General features: G+C 36.0%; 1 protein-coding gene across 4 annotated transcripts in view; it reads right to left on the bottom strand.

Annotated features, from left to right (window-relative positions):
* The window catches only part of brsk2a (BR serine/threonine kinase 2a), a 190,750-nt gene that overhangs the window by 45,196 nt on the left and 124,091 nt on the right, over positions 1-21,463 (bottom strand). For all 4 annotated transcript variants that reach the window (XM_044124170.1, XM_044124169.1, XM_044124172.1 and 1 more), the window contains 2 exons: positions 10,726-10,811; positions 6,632-6,772 (listed from right to left, as the gene is read on the bottom strand). In XM_044124170.1, coding sequence (XP_043980105.1) covers positions 6,632-6,772; positions 10,726-10,811 — 227 coding nt within the window. The remainder of the gene's footprint in view (positions 1-6,631; positions 6,773-10,725; positions 10,812-21,463) is intronic.

Raw genomic sequence — 21,463 nt, 5'->3', positions numbered from 1 at the left:
AACGCATACAAAAAAAAAAAAAACATGTCCTATTTGTGCCAAATCTTTGTGTGCAACATTGCGTTTTCTCTTAATCCGGACGAGTTTGACAGGGGATGATGGGATGAGCAACAGACCTTCAAGGCAGAACAAACAAACAAGCTGCCAGAAGAGCACAGAAGGATTGCCACAGATAATAAAAATCTGAAGCGACTCAAGATCTTTAATGACAGTAACCATTGGAACAAGTTGCTCCTTGAAGTAGTTATCCATACTTTGTACTAAATAAGTGTGATGAGAAAACTTGACAATCATAATACATTTTGAAATGCAATCTGTTATTTTTACACACACTAGGCAATATTTCCAACTTATTTTACATTTTTTAAATTTTCTATTACCTTTCTCCTTCTCAGTCTTTTCCCACCATATCTATCCCATACTATAATATATATTTTTTTCCCCTTATTCAGAAACTATACACCACACTACAACCTCAATTGTTATTGTTCATTTTATTTCAGTATAACATAAACTTCTCCAATTTAAAGTTGCACTGAAATGGTTTAACTGGCACCGTTAGAGAAATTATCATCAGAGGACTGAAATCTTACCAAACTTGATGTTTTCACATGAGAGGACACTTTTGTCAAACGGATTAAGTCAGCTCTGACAATGTGGCATAATGCAGCTAAAGCTGTAAACTTTAGCTGACTACAGCTTTACTAATGTGTTTTGCTCACAGGAAATGTAAAAAAAAATATCACTGAATGCCTGATCTTAGATTTTGGGAAGTTTAATCAGATTCTTTTAAATTTGTCAGATATATTATTCAGATTCCAAAGCGTCTGCTATTATCAAAAAATAAATAAATAAAAAAATACAGAGAGGAAGATGTTATCAAAGTATTTTATCATGAGTGACCTCTCAAACAGATCCAAGAATGTGAGAATAAATATCTAATATCTCCATTGAATAATTCCAGCATTTCATTTCTCTGGTGGAACGGCTGGAAAGTGACAACTGCACTAGAAATAAAGATGTGATTTTAAATCCAAGAAATGTTTCACTTTTCTAAGGTGACATTGAATGTTCTGACAGGCATCTTTCAAGAAAACGTATTATTAAATATTCAAGAGATGAATCTGTCAAGAGTGGCCGTGTATGTATCAAAGTCACTGTGGCAGCATGCCACAAACTGAATACTTTCCATCCATAATAATGGAGGTGTTTAGGTTTTAATTCAGGTTTGAACTGATGAGCCACTTTATTATTAGGTACAGCTGAACAGCTTCCCAACAGCAATAGCAAATCAGATAATGACAGGGACTCAACACATTTAAGTACCTAGATTTGGTAAATATGACTTGCTCAAGTTCTAATATCAAAAGTACAAAGTAGATTTAAGCAATCATTCTCTCTGTGGCAGCATGAAAGTTGCCACAGAGAGAATAAAATGTAGAAGTAAATGAGAATAGGGAACAAGGCTAACAACTGTTGCCAGCTGTGAAGTTCATGTTTTGGTGGTGCTTTGTAAAAAAGTTCTCCTTTAGCAAATCCTTGAAGGAATACAAAAAAATCCACGTAAATACAAATAGTTATAATAATTCTAATAATTATTTAAGGTGGAGAACTTCCACTGGTGTTGATGCAATGGCATGGGAGTATTTTTTGGCATACTTCATTTAGCACCAGTTGAACATTGAAATGTCAGACTAACTTACTCTACTCCATCATCACCAGATTTAAAGCCAACAGAGGTCATTGAATGTGCAGCCAGCAAATTTGCAGTAACTGCATCATGCAACCAAGAACATTAAGATATTTTGGCTGATGCAACTCAGCAAAATGTCTCTCAACAGCACTGCAAACAACTGTATTTTCTGTGACAACTAAAGAAATGATGGAAACTAATTTGCTTGTGCAATCACCCTCAAAGTTGACCTTTGGCAGTTTCTTTTTTGACTTTTTTCCCCCAGTCCTGGAGTTACACAGTTATATTAGCGCTCATTTTAATCTTTTCAGTAGAACCTCTGTGACCCCTCATTATGACACTGTGTGGGTTCAATGGGATTCCTGGAGGAGGTCCTTCTCAGCATGCTCAGATAGAGGCAGCAGCACCATGAAAATACAGCATTTCAAGAAGCGTGTACAAGTATGCATGACAGTGTGTATTTTAGAAGCTTGGTCATTGCATGTAATTTTAATCTGTGACCTAGTTAGTAGAACAGAAACAGTCAAAATTGTTTTATTGGTGCCATTTGTTGACCAGTTGGCCCATAGTATACAATGTGACATTGGCTTAAATGATCATTACATGTAATGATTTTACAAACTTTTAAGATGCATAGACAAAGATGCATAAAATGACCAATGTCTGAACAACGTCTATTTAGATTTCACTTTTCATTTGGGTTTTACTCAGCATTTTTTAAATTATTGGCACCATTTTGTATTAAGGTTAGATTAATCTTTAATATTTAAATATTTGAAATACTGCCAAATTTCACTCAGCACTATTTATTTATTTTTTTCTTAAACTGTTAGGAGGCACGGTGATGAAACCTGAAACTTCCACAGCACAACAGGTTGATGCTAGGTAACAAAAGAGTGTGTGAGTTAGTTGACCTCACCCATGTTGCTAAGCTGGCTGTGAGAGGTTGAGAGGCTAAGGCCTTTCTTCTGCCTACATCCCCCAGAATGCTGTGTGGTTCAGGACTGGAAGGTTCTATTGGATGTATATTCTATAAAATATTGACTATGGGTCTATTGCAATATGTATTGTTATTGATATATTCCCCAGACCTTGTTTAAAGACTTCACTTAAATATATATCCACTGGCAAGACTTCATTTAAATAAATTTTGAGTATTAACCCATCAGAATCCAATGAGCGTAAAATATTACTGGGGTTTCACCAAACTGTTTAAAGTTACAGTAATCTTAATTTATATAAACATTTAACTTTGTAAAAAATAAATTAAAACTGATTTAAACAAAATATATAAATAGGTTCTGTGATCCTAACAGACCTAAAAGAAAATAAACATTTATTCTCATTTAATTTCAGTCACAAAGGGGAAAAAAATCCATAAAACAATTTATGTAAGATATCTAGTTTCAGCTGTATGGTCTTGTACATTAGTTCTTTAAGATAATAATAGATTGGAAATCCAAAGTTTTATTTTAAACTCAGCAGTACATTATACAAATAACATATATTACAAATTACTCAAAATTCTGGTCTTTGTAGCTCTACAACAAACTTTTTATCAAGTGATAAAAAGAGGAACAGAGAACACAGCGGTCATTTCCACAGCCCCAGGATTTGTTATGCATTTGTTCTAGCTATAGATTCTTTCTTACATGCTTTCCCTTTCTCTCCCTCCATATGAAAAAGATAATCTTTCTGAACAAAAGTCAGGAAAGCAAAACTCTGAGTCATAACAGGGCTTTCTTTCTTTATTCTTTCTCAGTTATATACAGATCTGAAACAATTTGGCCCAAGAGAGATATTTGGGGATCAAACGGGGGTGGAGAACAGCAACATGAAGTAAAAATAAGAAGAAAAAAAAAGAAAAAGTGGGAGGTGTGCACAAAAAGATTGCTGAGAAACATGTGTGACAACCCTCTCCCTCAAATCCCCACCCACCCATGCCCTTACCCTGATACTGAGTCACAGAGAAAGCAGAGCAGTTCTAATGGCCTACGTAGGTCCCCTGCGCAAACACTCAGAAACGAAAGAAATGATTGCTGAAAGTCTTTTTTTAAGTTGTTGAGGGGGGGATGCTGGGATCTCATTAGGAAGGGATGGAAGGAAGGAGAGGAGGGCTGATTCTGTCTGTCTGCTCTTAATTGAGGAAGGTAGATGAAGGTTGAGCAGGTGACCCATCTCCCCTAAATAATCCTTCTCATGATAAATTCACAAGGCATCATTTTCTTAGAGTGTTAGTGAAGGGATTTGAAGAGCAAAGGCACCAAGGTAAAACAAGAAAGATAAATATGCTGGTGAGTCTGGCTATAAAAGGGCTGTGATCATTTATGTGTGTGCATGCACTCACTGTCAGTCCCAGATGCTTTCCTCTAATTGGCCTAATCTGTTCTTCTCAGTTATTATCAGGCATTATTTACACAGGCTGATAAAAGACCTAATTCCTTTAAGTAGGACAATTCTCCTCTATTCCCAGCTGTGAAAAAAACCCATCTTATTTTTGGTCTCACAGAGTTCAATACAGAATCCATCAGTTATGCATTTTCAATTTTAAACAAACTAAAATGCATCACTCTAGAATTAAAGAATGATGTAATATTCTCAAAGAGAGATAGTTTGACATGTCTAACTGCTAAAGCTGTGTCAATGTTTTTTAAGCATTATGCAAACATTTATGAAACATGAATAAAATAAATTTCTGAGGATGAAATGTTGACAAATATATAATGCTAAGAAGAATGCTATGAAGATGACAAAATACCAGATTCTCTCAGAGAAAGGTTCAGGTAACAAAATTGGAAAGAAGAGCTGATTACAAGACAAAGAGGGTCAGTAAAGGTCAGTGGCCATGTTTAGCCATGTGTGTGCTGGCAGTTCTGCAATATTTCATCTGAGATCACATTTGCATGCTTCATGTTCTGCATGCTTCATGTTTTGTAAACAGTCTCAAATTTTAAATGTGTCACTGTCAAATTATCCTCTTTTACTTTTTGGATATTTTTTGCTACCTGTTCTGGTCAGGTCTGTCAGAAGATAGTTTTAAAAACAGAACTTCATCACCAGAATCTGCTTGCGTAGGTCCATCACTGAGTCCATGACGTACACTCAGACTTCAAGCCAAACTCTTATTTTCAACTTAGGAAAAAAAAATAAAAAGAGGCAGCAGAGGTCCAACTTTAATGTGCAAAAACACTGCCGTTCTCAGTTTAACAAAAACAAGTTAGAAGTTTGAGATAGAGTGAAAGACGCATTCTATTTCCCAGTCTTAACTCTCAATCTGTCGTTGCTTGCATTACTAAATATCTCATCCTTGAGTTTGCAGGTTTTTTTATCCACAGTGTGACATTTTTTACATAACAGATATTGCACCAGGCTTTACTTTACTTAATTAAAAAATAAATAGTTTTACTCTAATTCATTTGAAGAATTAATATACGGTCTTTGTCATTCCTCAGTTTTTTTTCCTCACATGTTCTTTACAAAGTTATAGCAGTCATATGTTATAAAAAGTTATAAACCAAATCTCAAGAGAAGCACACAGTCTTTTCAAGCTTTGGGATCACAAAAGCTTCTGTGAATTATGCACACATTCATTCAAACAAAAAAATTAACACAAAACACAGCCCTCTAATTTAGTCCCTGCTGACTTGTTTGACTTTTGAAGTATATGATTGCCTCTAGTCTATGAGCTGGTAAACATTTAAATTACCCCCTGAGGCTCCACACAGGGTGTCAGATCAGAACGACAACAAAATGTATGAGATAATTTGTGTCAGCTGCTTTGGATCAACGGAAAACAAATATCTAAAGAGATTTAACACTTGTGATGCTTTAATTAAGAGTTCACTTTTAGCCAATCCTGTTTACCTAAACTGCTTTATAGTAAGTAATACATTTGTATTTATGTTATATTGCATTTGCATTTTAGCACATAACACATTCATGAGTTTAATGTATACATTTTTAAAGAGATGTTTATAAATACTAAACACATAAACATGTGACATCCAGCTTTCTCTATGCTTACTTTCTATATAAAATCGTGTGATTTATAGCTGAAGAGTATTCCCAAAGATCCTGAAGACTGGATCACAGACTCGCTTCAGGAGGAAATGGTTTCATTGCAGGATTCATCACTGTAGAGCTCATTATGTGTTCAATGGTGTATGATAACTAAATTGACTGTGCTACCCCCCTGAGTAAGGTTGTAAGTGATATTTTTATGGATTGGATGTGAGGAATGTGACTTTTAAAGCCACAAATATCTCATCACTTGGACTCATATTGGGGCCTAAACACATTAAGTACTTCGGGACATTTTAAAAAAAAAGAAATCAATTAAAAGTGCAACCACTTTCTGCTTATTTGCAGTGTCTTGTAAATATATTCACCCCCACATATTCCTATTTTTTTTCACATCACAACAATAAATCTCAATTATCATTAGGATTTCATGTAATAGAACACAAAGCAGGGTAGAACTGAGGGAGGGAAAGGAAACATTATTTTCAAAATCTACACCCAATCAGAATCTGTTTTTATTCTGACACACTGTTCACGCAGGCTATAAAATATTGGTCCCACGCAGACAGACCACCTTCCCAAATATGGAAGGTTTTTTTTTGCACAGTTTGTTTTCAACATTAACTTTTACATTGCCAATTTTCCATTAAAATTTGTGACGAGCACAATTTCTAGTTGTCCTATTGGGAGATTCTGCCAGTTTGGCAGATCTCTGCAGCTCCTCCAAAGTAGCACTTCACAATTGCGAATAGTAGTGTGCTGGAATATCTCATAAAATTCAAAGCATAAAGGTAAAATTCAGTGACATCAAATTTATTACACAAGTTGGTGGTGTAATAAAGCATTACACCACCAACAGCATTTAGCGGTCATAAACAGATGGAGTACGCCGTTTAATAGCAAGATTGAAAAACTTACCATATTGAATGACTGTGGCAGAAATCCAGGGCAGACATAATTTGTCTAAAGAATTTTCTGGCCTCTTTTGGTGTTAACCGGCCTTTCTTCACCAAGTAGTCAAACAGTTCACCACCAGACACATGTTCTAGCACAAGGTACCTGAGAAAGACAGAAGGGCACAGATTATTCAGAGAGACAATTAACTGTGTAAAAAAGCTTCAGAAGAGCTGAAAGAGAAACTCAGTTACATGTATCTTCTATTTCATAATAAAGTCCCCTGATAGAGCCAAGAAGAAACTAAACCCAAAGATCTTTCGTTACTGTCAGTACTGATGTAATATGAGTTTGTTGCAGCCTGACATTCAAAATATGTGGGGAATTCTGATTCTTTGACATTCTGTGTTACACAAACACTTGTGCAATCATATCAATTTAAAAAAGAAAGCCAACATATCTGTGTCATATTTTTTTCAAAGAGTTGTTGCTGAGGTAGCCTTCGGGTCTGTGTGGTCTGACTTTTACAGAGCCAGTCTGTCATCCTGAATATATAGCTCGGCCGTAGTCTGCAGCTCTGAGGGGACAGGATGAAGATAAATCTCCACTGACCCAGGAACAAAGCTTCATCTCCTGGTTGAAATCCGGCTGGCCCCTAGTTCCGCTCTGCTCATATGTCTCGCACAAAAAGTACTTTATTCATAACAAGCACAAGTTGAAATACAAAAAGGCATTTTTTTTTTTAACTATCTACTTGGGAAAAATATGAGGTGCACATCCATCATTTCAGTTTCACTGATTACCATATGGTGCTGCAAATGTACTGGCCACCAAGCATGGTCTCCCTTTAGCCAAAAGTCTGGCTGCAGTAAATCCTCTGGAACTACAGCACATATGCCATTTACCGGTACTTCTAAATAAGTGAAACAGGATACATGTAAACATGAACTATACACTAACCTAAGAAGCGGGGAAAGTTGACAAGAATGTTTATCTACATGGGGTTTAAAATTTAATAAAGCACTACAGGTTTTTTTCCAATCCAACAATTGTTTTAGAACCCTGTAGTCAAGGCACGTTAATTTACTTTTATACCAGTGAGTTTGTTTTAGGTGTAAATGTTAAGTTTATTTCTTAGTCAAAAGAAACGCAAGAGGTGCATAACATGCACATTCAAGATTACGGATACAGAAAAGGCAGGTTTTATGGAACAAAAATAAAATAAAAAGATCCAAACGTTTCTCTATATATTATGGGATCCAAACTACAACAACAGTGATTGTTTTGTTTATACAGGAAACCAGTGGAAAACATGTTTAAAAGATGTTAGCATTTAACAGGGGTTCTGTAGGCCTATGTTACTTTGTATGATTGCAGTTCTTGGACTCTATATATATATGGGTCATCTGCACAAGTTTTTTTTTTCTTTTTTTTTTAGATTGATTAAGTGCTTTTTAAATCAGTGTAAAGAAAATTAAAATAGAAACTTTTTATTTCATCAGAACTCAAAGACTGTTAGCAGTCTTTGTGATTTAGGTAAATAAATACTTGCATTACATATTACATTATGCAGCTATAAATGTAATATCAAAGGGTATTTCAAGTTTAATGGAAATATAGTACAAAGCAAGACAAAACAAAAACAAAAAAACTCTCTACTGTTTTTCCTGGCTTCTGGTGCAAAGTAGATCTTTATAAAACTGTTTTTGTTCATTTCTATAACATGTACATATAGACAACATTTTTTTTTTAAATCTCTTTGAAGTGTTCTTAAACGAGGCCAAATACACATTTTCAAGGCACCACTTACTCTGAGACACATTTTGTTAGAAGAAAGCTTTCTGAAACGCTGGCCATGCGTAGCTACGGACGTTGTATAAGTTCAATAAGACACAGAAAACAATATGAGGAAAAAAACAGCATTAATTTGGAACTGGGCAATTCAAATGGATTATCACCAACTCAGCATGTCAACAACTTCTGCAGAGGCCTTTTAACAAGCCAGTGATGTAGAACAGGTGTGTTTGGAACAGTGACATCTTAATTATGCAGAACTCACAGCCCTTGTGGTTCATAATTTGCCACAACTTCTTTAAGCTAGGTTTAGTGAGTTGGTATTTAAATTATTGTTTCAGTTATGCAATACATTCAAAATATTTTCTATTATAAATATATTGGGTTAGTAAACATAAAATCTAATCAAAGACAAACCAAATTCAGGTTTTTGAAGAGATATCTGTTCAGTATGAGCTACCATACCTACAAGAATATAGCTTACACTTATAACTAGTTATTTCTTTAAGGGTTTGATCTTCTTTTTTTTTTTTTTCCCCCCAATTGTACAAAGAACGAACATGGCTTGCAAAATCTATGGTAAACTACAAGATTTGCAGAAAAAAACATATAAGTAAATGAAATGTTTTTAATTTGTAATGTAAAAGGAATTTGAGGCTACTATTTTGTTACCTGAGCTCTACAGCATCAAAAGGCAAATAAACTGAAAACAACGCACGCACAAATCAAGGGGTCTAACATGCATTGCAGTCTCAGACGTGAGCATTTTTCATTCTTAAAGGCATAATTCATCTCAGTATCATAATATGTTTATTCATTCAACCTATAAATAAATTATTGTTGGGTTAGGTATCAAATTCTCGCCACCTCCCCTATACATAAACACCACATTAGTTTTAACAGCTTGTTGTAGGATTTGTGCCAGCAAAAATAATAAATCTTTAAAGCCCTGGGAGGGCTAAAACCAAACACGCTGCATGCCTATCAATTAATGGCTTTCAAGTGGAGATATCCAAACAGGAATTTGAGCCATGTGAAGAGCAAAATCACATTAGTGATACAAGTTTATGTGTTGGAGTCTGACGGTTTACGCAAATGTAAAGTAATTTGTCGTCTGTGATGCTACTGGTGGCCAACTGTCAAAAGTGATGAAGCAATGAGCAAAAAAATGAGATTTTCAAAATCCAATTACTGACTTGAATTCAAATGTTCTGCATGCCATAGCCTAGTAAAAAGGATGGCATGCACTGCAAAAACTTTTGCACAGTTTTTATTCAGTATTCAGCATGCTTAATACTGTACATGACCCATAAACGGAAGATAAGAGGTAACTGAATTAAGTTGACAAGCAATCCTCAGTAGATCAGGGGGTCTACTAACTGATGGGGTTGTCACTCAGTGCTATTAAACTTAGTTAATAGATTTAGAATCAGTGTGTAAACACAGCTGCTGCAGCGGGCTCTCCATGGCAAATGTTTTTAATGCGGTGGTGTTGATGCAGATAAGCGCATCATGGCGTTTTTATTACAGAGACTTCCCCCTTGCTATTAGCAGTCCCCTGGTGTGCGTGACCAAATAAATGCTCAATGCCAGTACTAATGGAGCATCCAAGCCCTTGAAGGCAGTCACAGTTGCCCTGCAATCATAAGATGATCTGATGCATTAAAATCTCTACTCCTAAGAGACCACCTGAGAGAGAAATTATATAATTAACTGTGAATATAATGTATAAAGTTCCTTTGATTTTGATTTTTTTTTTTCATGTAAAAGTTTCATACTTTCCCAGACTAAATTTCAAGAGCAGTCAGGCCTTTTAGGTCAATGTTCAAAGGACACTTGTTTAACTAAAGTACTGCGAACATTTCTACATTTAGATATGCAACCTGCAACAGTCAGCAAGACTGTTGAAAAAGGAACAAACAGATGAATGGGCAGCTGAATGAATGGATAGACAAACTAATGAAAGGGTGGACAGATGAACATTTCTACAGATGTTACAATTTAAATACTTTATGTAACCTGAGACTGCATTAAACAAAAATTTGAAATAAAGAAAAGACAAATGGATGGCTCGCTCCACTGACGAACGTATTTATAAAAGGACAATATTGGACAGATGGAACATTTAGATAAAGTCTGAACGTACAATATCTTTACCAAACTTGTTTTTCTACGTATCAAGACAGATCATATTTTGCCTAGATTTGTCCAGACTTTGTAGGAACCAATTGAACAAAAATTTGTGACATCATTTTTGTAATTCATGAAAATAATACAACATTTATTGAAAGTTTTGACTGGTGAAATAAATTGCTCATACTTACAAGTATTTTTTATTTTCATAGACATCATGAAGCTTTAAAACATGTGGGTGTTCTATGAGCTTCAAAATAGCTATTTCTCGCTCCACCTGTAAGAGAGAGAGAAAAATTCAGAGGGAGAAGAGCAAATGAGGATTTGATTACTGAAAAATTCACAGTTAAATTCCAATAAAAGTATGAATAAACCCTCAACCCTTCTTCTTTATTTTTTATAAGATGAGGTCTAGCCAGTGGGTTTATCTTGAGGTTAGCATTTGTGAGGTAAATCAGGAGTTAGAACATGCGAGTCAAAAACGTATTTCAACCATTTATCTTCCAAGCACAAGTAAAAATGTGGGCTGCTTAAAAAAAGCATAGAAACTCCAATGGCTTACAAAAGTGTTTATACCTCCTTTTTGAATGACACCACAAGATCAACATTTTATGTGTTTTATGCTAGGGAATTGGTTTCAACACAAAGTCATGAATAATTGTGATGGGGAAAGGTAAAATTATACATATTGCATGTTTTACAAAAAATTTTTTATGCAATTACAGATGTAACTGTTTTAGGAGGATGTATCCATCAGGTTCCTACATATGATATTTTGCCCTGTTTTTGGTACAAAAACACACAAAACTGCATTTTTGTACAGTTTTTAACTATTCAACCTGAGCTTCAGCTAGCTTTGTTAAAACAGTAGACAGGGCTCGACATACATTCACATTTTATTTTCATGAGAAAACCCCAGTAAAACTGTAGTTGTAATAGTAAAAAAACTAAATAAAAGACAGGTCTAATACTTTTTCAAAGTACATACTGAATTTTATTTTATATTCCAGTGGTGTTCTTTGGCTGTATAAGTCCCAGCTTGTTTAGACTGCAGCGCAGAGAGCAACCTGTCATAATCGGGTATTTCTGTCCACCAAGCCTGCAGCCTCTGGGTACAAAGGAATGTAAAATGTCCAGACAGCTGCTTCAGTAGCTCCTTTATTCCACAACTGTCTAACATATTGATTGTTCATATAAAGACAGAACAAGTCAGAACAAGCGAGGAGTCGACTCTAGACTTTATAACTTCTGAGAGATATTTCCAGTTCACTATTGAGAGCAGTGAGAGTCGAAATTCACCCTAATAGAGCTGATCAGTTTGGACTTGTGTCAGCAATATAGGCTTTAGAGATAGTTGTCAGCATGTTCAGCTGACACTGAAAATCAGCATGGGAAACCACTCTGACAGAAGCCACAGCTAATCCTCAGCAAACCTGCTCTCCTCCATGTTATCTGCTCACCCTACTGTTTCACATTTCAAATGGATTCTAACTTTTCCTGACAAAGATGGAGATCAAAGAACCGTGTGAATTAAAGGCTCCTCTGTCTTAACTTGATTTCATCAAAGTCAGTTTTACCATGCCTGTGACAGCCTTCACGTTGCTTTTATGTCTTCCTCACAGTGTTTGAGTTTTGTGAGCATTTCTGTGGAGCGAAGGAAACTTTGATCTGTCGGCTCACCATGTTTCTGTTAAATTCCTATGAAGTTGTTTGCTCAGCTGGGTGTGAAATAAAGCCCCTCAAAAATAATTATTTTTTAACAATCTCATTTACCAATAATTGCTCCTGTCAGCTCTACCTGTAATCCATCTAGATACATAATTCATAATTATTGTCTCAAAGATAGCAACGCTCACCATCACACTTGAAAAGGTCACAAGTCACAAAACATGATGAAAAGAAAATGCAGCCTAATTAAACTTACTCATGCTCTACTGTACATGCTCTAATCTGTTATCTTGTTTCCAACACTTTTTTTTACCTCCTATGTAGTTCTGTTTGATTTCACTTCACAAGATACAACCTTTTTAAGGTACTCTTCCTTTAAGTCAAGCTCCTATCTCTCAGCTCATTGACAGACACCTCTTCCCTGCTGAGCGATCATATTTAATCTCTCTTGAGGAAAAGCCTCGCACAGGGCAAACGAAGTAAAGCCTAAAAAGTCACAGGTGGGAATGGTGTTAAATCTAAGAACAAAAGTTCATCTAAATGGGGTAAAGTGGTAATTGCATAATTAACAGTACCATGAAGTACCATGTAATGAAAGCACTTGGACTAATCCAGAAACTAATGAGTTCTATCAGCAGCACTAAACTCTGCCACTGTCTCACCTTAGGCTGAGGTGTGTTATTAAGAACAAGCCCATGGTGCCTGGCTAGCAGTGGGGTTCCCTGCAAAGAGACTAATGCTAAGCAGGTCTCAGGCAGGGATGAGCTGCCGAAATGCTTCGACTCAGGCCGCTGGCTTCCTAAGATTCCCCTCTCCAGTCTTTTGTTAATTAAAATAAGAGAAACGAGGCTCAGTGTAAAGGCTTAGGACTAAAACCAGCTTCTTATTAGATTAGCTGCTGATTAATGCACTAATGTAAATCTGTGAACCAGGTTTTGCTCTTTCATGTTATAAACAAAACTGCTGAATTAAACAACAGTCATTATCCCACAACAATTCGAAAATGCAGTGACAACTCACTTTCTATTAATTGCAAAAGGAGAGAAAAAAATGTGTTGTGCTGCTGAATAAATTATTGCTCATCTACTCCATGCATAAGACAGTGAGTAATTGCTTTCTCACTTTTTATCAGACCGCCAAATGCACACATCCACCCCCTCCAAAAGTTTTAAATTCCAGGTGGCCATATTCTGTCTTGGCCTGTATCCTGAATATAGCACACTCTTTCTCATTAAGTTTCACATCTGTGAGTGTAGGCACTTCTATTCAGCAGCCATTTCTCCAAAGCACTTCATTAGCAGACTCTTGAGCACCGATCACTCACACACACACACACACACAAGCACAGGTGGACAGGTGGTCGGCTGAACACACCTTAGCTTTTTATCATTCTTGCCTTCTGTCTTCCGCTTATGATTTGCCACAATTTCAAATACCAATTTGATCAATCCTCCAAGACAAAACCGAGAGGGAAAAACATCATCCAAAGGCAGTTGATTTGGATGGTTATTATTTTAGTGATTCTAAGTAGAAGAGGAGCTTGTTAGAGAATGTGAAGATTGGGACCGACTCCTCTAACTTGCACAGGGTTTCCAATTTGAGTCACATCCCTCCACACAAAAGTAGATCAGTCGGCAAGTCTTGTTGTGGAGTAAACCAAAGTTCTAGTATAATGGTTTTGCACAGATTTAATATGCTGAACATTTCTCAAAATGAAACTTTATATCTATGTTATAACTGCTCAGTTATAGGATCAGAGGTCTTTTTGGTAGCCAGAGAACATAATAACCCCAGAGAGACATTTATAATGACACTGCATTAATTTGCTTTATCAGATCCTTTAGAAAAATTACTATTTTTGTCATCATGGCCTTTCGCTTTTGCTATGACAAAAGCCTCCCTAAAACTGATTTTTAGGTATGGATAATGTATTATTTTCATAAAGTCATGTATGAAAGGCACAGGTGAGAAGAACTGGAATGTGTGGGGGCTATCAGGACAAATGAGGCAATAAAAAAATGACGCTCCACATTCAGAGTACAAGAACAACTTTAGCAACGCTCCATCAGCTGGCAATTGATTCTCTAAATTACAGCCCTGCACCTGAATGACTGAATGGATGCACAAACAAATTACTGGTTGGATCATAGTGGTTAGCAAGAGACGACATGGGATTAAAGAAAGACAGTGACAGGCAAAAAGATGCAAGGTGATTAGATTGATGCTGCATATGTCAAAGAGCGACCACACAGAGGGACCAGCCCAAAATCTCAAAGGGAAAAAATATTGGATCACAGGCTCTGTCATCTCTCACTCAGCCATTATTGCACCTCGCACTGTCTCAGTCCTTTACCTCATTCGCTCTCTTGCACGCAGAAGGAAAACACAGATATTTCTGTCACCTCCCCCAGGCATGCCAGTGAAAGGTCCCTTGATACCGAGATCTGAGGATCAAAGTCAACAGGGCAGCCATGTGTGTCAGAAAAGAAGAAAAAAAGAAAACATGCGGGTGGCTTGCCAATATGGAGACCAAAGTAAATGCAAGAATAACTGGGTAGATAGAAAAAACAAAAACAATAGAATAAACAAAGGGAGAAGGAGTGAAACTGGAAGATCATATTCTAAATGCATGTTCTAAAGAGAAAAATATGTAATTCTCTGCATTGATGAGAATAAATGTTAAGGATTGGGAGTAAAGCGAGGCAGCGCCATCTCTATCAACCCGCCTCTAAAACCCCTCGGGTCCTGCAGGTAGTTAATTAATACAAGATGATGAACGGACGCCTTTTCAGCAGCATCATAATGCAAAACAAACATGTCATAACAAGGTGATGAGCAAACAATCAAAAGTGCTAAACTTGTGAACTTAAAGGAAAGGCATTAATTCAACAGCAGTGCCTTGAGAAAAAAAATTCTACTCCATTTAATTTTGTTTAGGTTTTAACATGTTTTAACCAATAAATCTGAAAAGTGCGGTGCATTTTAAGACAGCTCCTGAATACAAACGCTGAATACATACAGTATTTATAGAGATCAGGTCAACACATACAACATGTAGGTGTAACAAAAAAATTTTAACATTTAAAAATATTCTACAGTAAGGTTTTTAAATATTGCTACATTCATGAATCTGCTTTTTTTGGACTAATTTATTTTGTAATTTTCTTAATTTTAATCTTGCAGTGAATATGTCTCGGAACTTTGAAATCAGGTGGGGTTGTAGAACTTGCCAATTGTTGTAGCAAACCTAACCACTTAAGATAACAATGCCTATTAACTTTTTTTTAATTTTTTTTATTTTTATTTTTTTTATCAAACATAAATGGATATATTTACAAATTGATGTTTAACACTTACAGTACCGTGTGTGACTGGTTTCACAAGACCCAAAGTCTCAGAAAAAAAAAAAATAATTGTGAATTTCTAGAACTTTCTCCAGTTTAAGACCCAGCAGCCATGTTGAATTTGAACTTCAACATGGCTGCTGATTAATGCACTCTGCCACAAATTTGGATGTCGGTAGGCAATCTATTTGTTGTCTCACTTGGATTTCACCAGTCAAGCCCAAAATGATTTTTTTTTCTCCTGGCAGATTTGGAGGCAAATTAATTGTTTCATTTTACCAATATGTTGTGTGAGTGGATGGAATATAAATGATCTGAAGTGGTGCAGTTGAGACGCCCAAAGAGCTTACCTTCTGTCTGTAAATACCAAAAAGCATTTAATTGCTGGAATTCCAATAACTGATTTCTTATTGCCTATTATGAAAGGGTCTAATTATTTTTCAGCGTGCTAAAAAATTTTTTTCTCCAGAATAATTGTACACAAAAAAAAGAATCTATGGATCTGTGCTTAAGATTGTGTTAATGGCAAGGAGGCTTTTCAGCTTCAAAGACTTTGAGCTTGTCCCGAAAAAGAAATGATCAAATTACCAGTGGAAACATGCAAAAGGTCGGTCAGCAATTAGAAAGATGTCCCCATAGATTAAGAAAGTGTAAGTAAGGAAAAAAATATGGTATACAAAACTCACCCTTTTTAATTTGTTTTATTATTTCTTAAGTGATTCATGTTACTTTAAATCTAGTCCAAGTGTAGGAATAAAGTTGGACTCGATTTTACCTTCTCCCAAAAGAATAAGTTGACCAGAAGACAAGATTTTGTCTAGTTTCCTTTCTTAAAATCTTCGAGACATTTTAATACGGTTTTAAACAGACCAATTTTGTGTGCATATATCAAATAAATGTAAACTTGACAGGTGGATGAAGGAGCATTAATGAGGTAGCGACCGGACGGAAGAAGACAGTTAGCCAACTGTAAATGAGCAGATGGGGAGACCATGGCACAGCTTGGCTACTGGCTCACAAACAACACCAGTCAGTGAGTCATCCATTCATACTTGTGATGTGTGGACACATGACTATGAAACAGACAGTGTACTCACACACCACTGATCACTGCAAGCCACGAGCAACTTCCATCCATATGTTGGTCAGTGAGCCAGTGGGACACAAATTGTGCTTCCTCCCGGTTGCAGAGGGTGACCAGATTGGTGTGTACATGGATTTGTGTCTGTGAACTTTTTCTTTATTGCCAATAGAGAAGAATTTGATACTCTGTGTCCACAATTCAAATAAATACTTCACAGCTGTGTTTAAAGACCTTCGTAACAGGGAGTCAAGGCGCAACTCTTGTTGTTCATTAAAACATTTTCAACTTTATGCTGACAAAATCTGTTTTTGGAAAAACCTGTTTCTTCCAAATTGGATAAGGAATCTACAAAGACAAGTTCAGGGTCGCAGATTTAACCACATTTGTAGCTGTAACAAGTCAATACAGGTAACTTTGTTATCTTCCACAACTGAGTTGCACCCACAGAGAGCAGGACAAATATGAAATAAAACCATATCTGTACAGTTCTATTCCTGTCAAAGCTGCTAAACTGAAGGGGGGAAAAAATAGATTCTTCCCCTTACTTTCATCGCTCTTTGCTTATTGGTTTTCTCTCCACCTTGGGAACCTCTTGAAATACAACTGCACATCTTCACACATAAACACAGATGCACAATCAGAAAACACAGCGGGGTGTTTTGATAATCACTTTATCAGTCATCCTTTGAACATAGCAGGTAAAGTCCCTACACTGGGGAGTCTGATCAATGTCAGAGACATGTAAATCAATCAGGACACAGTCTTTGCTGGCTTGCTAATCCGTATCCTTTATCCATCTACCATCCTTTGAAATGGCCCTCATTACTGCTTCCCACCCAAACCCAATTTCAGTATTCTTCCCCCTCCTTCATCTTTCTCTCCTGCCCCTCATTTACTTTTGGTTTTGCTCATTCAGTCTCTGTAATCATGTTTCTGTTCTGTTGACGGATCCATCAGGAAGGCATTTAAACTCATGACAAGCCACATCATTTCATACTAACAGACATGTCCGTGGATAACCTTGGTCCTAATTGACTGTGATGGCAGAGGTCTCCCACAAATGGGTGTAATAATAAACTTCTATGTAGGTGTAACAGTGGAGATGGCCATGTTGTAAAGACCATGTTGGTGTTTGAGTACGTTCGTGGCACTACATGATGATGCAAAGGCGATTTACAAGACAACTGAGTTTTCAGACAGTCAGTAGTAATAATTTTGTATCCCTAGTCTGTGAACTCCTTATATACATTCATTACATATAGGACAATAAGAATATATTAAAAATATTTAATATTTCAAACCTTTGATTTATACAACTTTGTGGCATTTTATTCAAACGTATTCACAGTCAATTGAGTGGAAAGAAAAAGGTAGGAAAAACTGCACCAGCATCCCAGATAATCACAGCCTTAAACAGATTGTCATCCAAAATTATTGATAATTTATGGGATCTTCAGAAAGAGTGAAGGGCTGCGTTGGAGCCTCAACCAAGTACATAAAAAAACACTTTTTGATATTTTTTTAAAATATATTTTTATTGATCTTATATAATTCTCTAATTCTCTGTAATACTACATTTCAAGTTTCAAGATCAAATATTTAGCTATGTGTAATAAGTTTGTTTAATACAACAGTTCCACTTTCTGAAATGGGAAACAAAAACATATGGAACTTTTTCACAACATTTTCATATATTGCTTCAGCTTGCTGGTATAAATGTCTATTGTGCCAAATTTGTTGGAAACAAACAGAAGAGAAGATTACAATTGAGAATAATATATAAATTATATTCATAATTTTGGTTCATAAACCAATTAACATTTAACACATTATTGAGGATCATCATCATTATGTTTATTAACCTAAAGTAGACCTCTTTTCATATTCAAGAATGTGTCTTTCCCTGGGGCATCTGATGCAAGTCAATGGCCATCTCTATTAGCAAAACAGTGAAAGAAAATATAATCATTCAAGTAAGACGCAGATGTATTGAGCTACCCGAGTCAGAAAATTGCAAAACTTTAAAACAAGTTTATTGTGCAACTATGCACAATATATGATATAAATATGACAACATATCTGCCAAATTCATCAGTATGAGGGGGAAAGTAGAATGAATGAGCAATTACAAGTAATACAAAGTCAAACAAAGACTTACTTTACATGCTTTACTTTTCGCCACATAAGCTACAAACAGCTCAGCCTATATCGGATGGACAACGAGTTAACTAAAAACTTTAAAAATTGACATCCCCTTCAGCTTCCACATTCGTTAATTAGGATTTACAGAGTTCATGTCAAATAAACTCAGTGCTCATTTGTTAGTGAGTAGAGAGATGTCAGCACAATGAGGTCATTAACAATCAATGCTCAGAGGTGTAAAGAAAAAGCAGCAGGTAATGCTAAAAGTGCTGGGGGTCTTCATTTACTTGAGACGCCTACGGCAAAAAAAAAAAAAAAAATGCTAAGCACTGTAAGAAAAAGAAACATTTGCAATAGTAAGACCAAATGTATAAGTCCAAATTGTGATAGATAAGAGATTACGGTGTATTCACACAGAAACATGCATGCAAACACACTAGAGCAAATGTTATATTAAAAGATTAACAAACCTCAAGATAAAACCAAGAAATAAACAAGCTCTTAAAAACTGAGCAAAAAGTTATCATCCCACAACATTATTCTTTATGAAAGAAGGAGATATGATAAGTATGACATAAATAAGCATAGCAAAAAGGGAGCAAATAAATATCTCATCTATCTGACAACATAGCGGCTGATGCCTTTGAAAGGAGAAACAAACACCATCGATTTGGACGTCCGTCTGTCTGTCTGTCTGTCTCCTGTCGCGCTCGATGGGGCATCCCGCTACATCATCTGTTCTGCTCACCTCCATTTAATTATTTTGTCTACACTCATCTCTGTTTTATCTTGATAAGATATATGAAAGGTAAAGTGACTGTGTGTTTGATAAGCTTTGCCATTGCATGAAGCAACAGCAAAAAGAGCTGTTTAAAGCAGCACAAAATAAGACTCCATCAAGAGATCACTTTATAGTGTTCTAATGTTTTGCATTTTCAATCAATGACAACCAAAATAAAAAGGGAACATTGGTGAAGCTAACGTTAATATTATAGCCTACAAACTACAAATATCTGACACCCTGTGGATTAACTTGATTGCACATTTCTAATTTCAATAGAGCTTCATCAACAAAGCTGGTGAAAAACACAAACAATAATAATAAATAAACATAATAAACACTGACTTATGAACAGTGACTTGAGACCAGATTAGGAAGCAGAATGCTGAGTGGTCTTCATATTGGCTCATATGTAGAAAACAGCTTGTTTAAAGGCTTTACCTGTTATTAAATATCAATGACATCAGATTCATTCCTTCACATTGCTGTGTGGGAAGAATGAGCTCACAAAAAGATGTAAAGTAGACTTTCTAAAAAAAAAAAAAAACAAAACAACAACAAAAAGAAAAAAACAAGAAGAAGCTGATTTTGGATTACTATTTCATGTTTTATCTCTATAAATTGTAGGGTAAAAAATAACCCTTGAATGCACTAAAACAAAGAGTGAAGGGAGCAGCTAAACCACCTCAGTAGGCTTGGTGTGCAGTCAAGCTATCAAGATCTAACTGTGAGTTAAGCCCCAACTTCTGCTTGAGAACCATACAAAGCTGATAGATCAGCTCGCAGGGGCAGAACATATGAAAGCCATTTATTTCAAGCAGCGTCTGTGCACGCTCTGAGGCAAGGATGTGCACAATCCACACACAGGCATCTCTTTACCCAACCCACTGGCAGCAATACAAAATGGCCAATCTAATCATTAGGAGAGAAAGAGAAAAGATGGCAGAGAGAAAAGCTGTGTTGCAGTCACTGAGGTGTCAGGATAACATGATTAAAACTGATTCATGTGGTCAAAGCATTACGCTCCTCAACTCACTCAACAGTTTATGTCGACTGGTATACAAAGCCTTGCAAAAAGTATTCATACCCCTTCCTCTCGACAGTGTCCCACACCCAAATCTTGTTTTACTTCATTGGGGTTTTTATGTGAATCAACACAAATTAGCCCATAATTGGATTTTTTTAAACAAATAAAAAGTTTTATATATGTTTTAGCTCATTTTACTTTGATAGGCCTAAAAAAAACCCACATTGCAACCTTTTGCTTTCAGAAGTCAACTAGTTATTAAATAGAGTCCACTTGTTTTATAATGTAATCTCAGTATAAATACAAATGGTCTATGAAAGTCTTCAATGTTTATTATAGAAAATTAGTGACCAAACAGCATCAGAAATGCACAAGAGACTTGTGGCAAGGTCAGAAAAGCAGCAGAGCCTGATAGCAACGAGGGAAATACTTGTTATAAGGAAAACCGTCATTTCAACACTCCATCAACTTGGTCACTATGGAAAAATGGCAAACAATGAAATTTGTTGAAAGAAAGACACAAAAAGTACCTGTTTACAGTTTACCGTAAGTTATGTAGAAAACAGCAAATATATGTGAAAGAATGTGCTTTGGCTGGATGAGGATTAAAAGATTTTTCTTTTTCTTACATAAAAACAGAGTTGTGCAGCAGGAAGAAAAAAAAGACAAAAAAAACAAACGGTCACCCTAAATAAAACATCCTCATTTGGAGACCATGTATAGATACTTCTTCCTAATAGTAATTTTTGTTGGGAAGATGGGTGAAGCTAACTACAGAAATATGTTGTTTTTTTTAAATACATGAATGTTAGAGGAGGCAATAAACGTGACACTAAGGCTATTTTTATACCAGCAGAACCATGACCCGAAACATGCAGCCGAG

The sequence above is a fragment of the Gambusia affinis genome, linkage group LG08 (genome assembly GCF_019740435.1).
Source record: "Gambusia affinis linkage group LG08, SWU_Gaff_1.0, whole genome shotgun sequence".
Lineage (NCBI taxonomy): Eukaryota > Metazoa > Chordata > Actinopteri > Cyprinodontiformes > Poeciliidae > Gambusia > Gambusia affinis.
Note: the sequence above shows the minus strand (reverse complement) of the source record. Positions and strands in the feature narration are given on the sequence as shown.